Raw genomic sequence first — 1,869 nt, 5'->3', positions numbered from 1 at the left:
AAAAGTACAAAAATTAGCTGGGCATGGTGGTGCATGCCTATAGTTCCAGCTGCTTGGGAGGCTGAGGCAGGAGAATCGCTTGAACCTGGGAGGCAGAGATTGCAGTGAGCCAAGATTGCGCCACTGCACTCCAGGCTGGGAAACAGAGCGAGACTCTGTCTCTAAATAAATAAATAAAGTAGAGCAGCAGGGAAAAGACTGAAGATTGTCCCCAAACTCTAAGTAAGTAGTTAGAGTGAAATTGAACATGGGTAGAATGATGGATTGCACTTTTAACCTTCTTGCATGTCTCTATATTATAGCAATCATGTCTTACATCTATAATTTTAAAAAAAGAGCACGATTATTTGCTAAATACCAACAAAATCTATGGAAAATGCAGAATTGTATATAGAAGTAAACAGCCTTAAAGTCACTACTCACAAATATTTAGCTTATGAACCTATTTCTCTTTTGGACTTTTGTCCTTCAGCATAGATTAATTTCAAATAATTATAAAGCTACATTATATATAGTTTTATTTACTTTTGTGGAGAGGGGGGTTAGCCTCACATTATAAGCATTTTCTCCTACCATTGAAATATATAAGAATGTACTTTTAAAACTGTACATTTAAACTGTACTGGAATTATCTTGATATATTTTCTCTAAATGAGAGGATGGCACGCCTTAGACTGAAATTAATATTGACAGAGCCACAGAGCAATTTCAGAGACCTCGAGCACAAGTGAGGCAATGTGCTCACTCCCCATGGCCACTGACGTGTCACAGAAGGCACATGCAGTGCTAAGCAGCACCACACAGGCTGAGCTACAGGGAATTATACCCTGGAACAGTGCTTCTGTCTTTTTGTAATATTCTTTTTTTTTTTTTTTTCCTCCATAATTTCAGGGACAGCCAAGATAGAAACAGCTGTGACTTCGACTCCATCTGCTTCTGGGCAGTTCAGCAAGCCTTTCTCATTTTCTTCATCAGGGTCAGTAATGAACTTAAGTTTTATGGCAGATTACTAACAATTAGCTTCCCCAAATCTTACAATTGTAGATATATTTATATACTTATTAAATGTATATGAACCCAGAGTTCTTACCATGGCAGTAATACATCTGATGGTAGTGGCAGTAGCTTAATGTTCTCATGTAAATCAGTTTTCCCTTTGCAATTCAAGTTAATACATATTTGTTACATATTTGTGTATCTGTTTTGTTTTTTAGCCTAAGCCTCATTTTCTTTGGGTAGTGAGTCTGCTAAATTCTGTAGTTCATTTAGTTTGTCACACTGAGGTGTTTCCATTCTGACACCATTTTGGGTACTAGATGTGACATTCAAATTGGCTTTGCTGGACAAACATGGTGGCTCATGCCTATAATCCTAGTGCTTTGGGAGGCCAAGGTGGGGGAATTGCTTGAGGCCAAAAATTGGAGACTGACCTGGGCAAAATGCGAGACCTCATCTCTACAAAAAAATTGAAAAATTAACCAGGTGCGGTGGTTCACTCCTATAGTCCCAGCCACTTGGGAGGCTGAGGTGGGAGGATCCCTCGAGCCCAGGAGTTCGAGGTTACAACAGAGTGAAACCCCATCTTCAAAAAAAAACAAAAAAAAAGCACGGTGACTCACGCCTATAATTCCAGCACTTTGGGAGGCAGAGGCAGAAGGATCACAAGGTCAGCAGATGGAGACCATCCTGGCTAACACGGCGAAACCCTGTGTCTACTAAAAATACAAAAAATTAGCTGGACTATAGTCCCAGCTACTGGGAAGGCTGAGGCAGAAGAATGGTGAACCCGGGTGGCAGAGCTTGCAGTGAGCCGAGATCGCACCACTGCACTCCAGCCTGGGTGACAGAGCGAGACTCCGTCTCAAAAAA

At 40.9% G+C, this 1,869-nt stretch overlaps 1 protein-coding gene across 3 annotated transcripts in view; it reads left to right on the top strand.

Moving 5' to 3' along the window:
* NUP214 (nucleoporin 214kDa) overlaps positions 1-1,869 on the top strand; it is a 127,063-nt gene that overhangs the window by 68,537 nt on the left and 56,657 nt on the right. For all 3 annotated transcript variants that reach the window (XM_011971143.1, XM_011971141.1, XM_011971142.1), the window contains exon 27: positions 892-976. In XM_011971143.1, coding sequence (XP_011826533.1) covers positions 892-976 — 85 coding nt within the window. The remainder of the gene's footprint in view (positions 1-891; positions 977-1,869) is intronic.

The sequence above is a fragment of the Mandrillus leucophaeus genome, unplaced genomic scaffold (assembly GCF_000951045.1).
Source record: "Mandrillus leucophaeus isolate KB7577 unplaced genomic scaffold, Mleu.le_1.0 Scaffold99, whole genome shotgun sequence".
In the NCBI taxonomy this organism is placed as follows: Eukaryota; Metazoa; Chordata; class Mammalia; order Primates; family Cercopithecidae; genus Mandrillus; species Mandrillus leucophaeus.
This window is presented reverse-complemented; position numbering and strand designations above follow the sequence as displayed.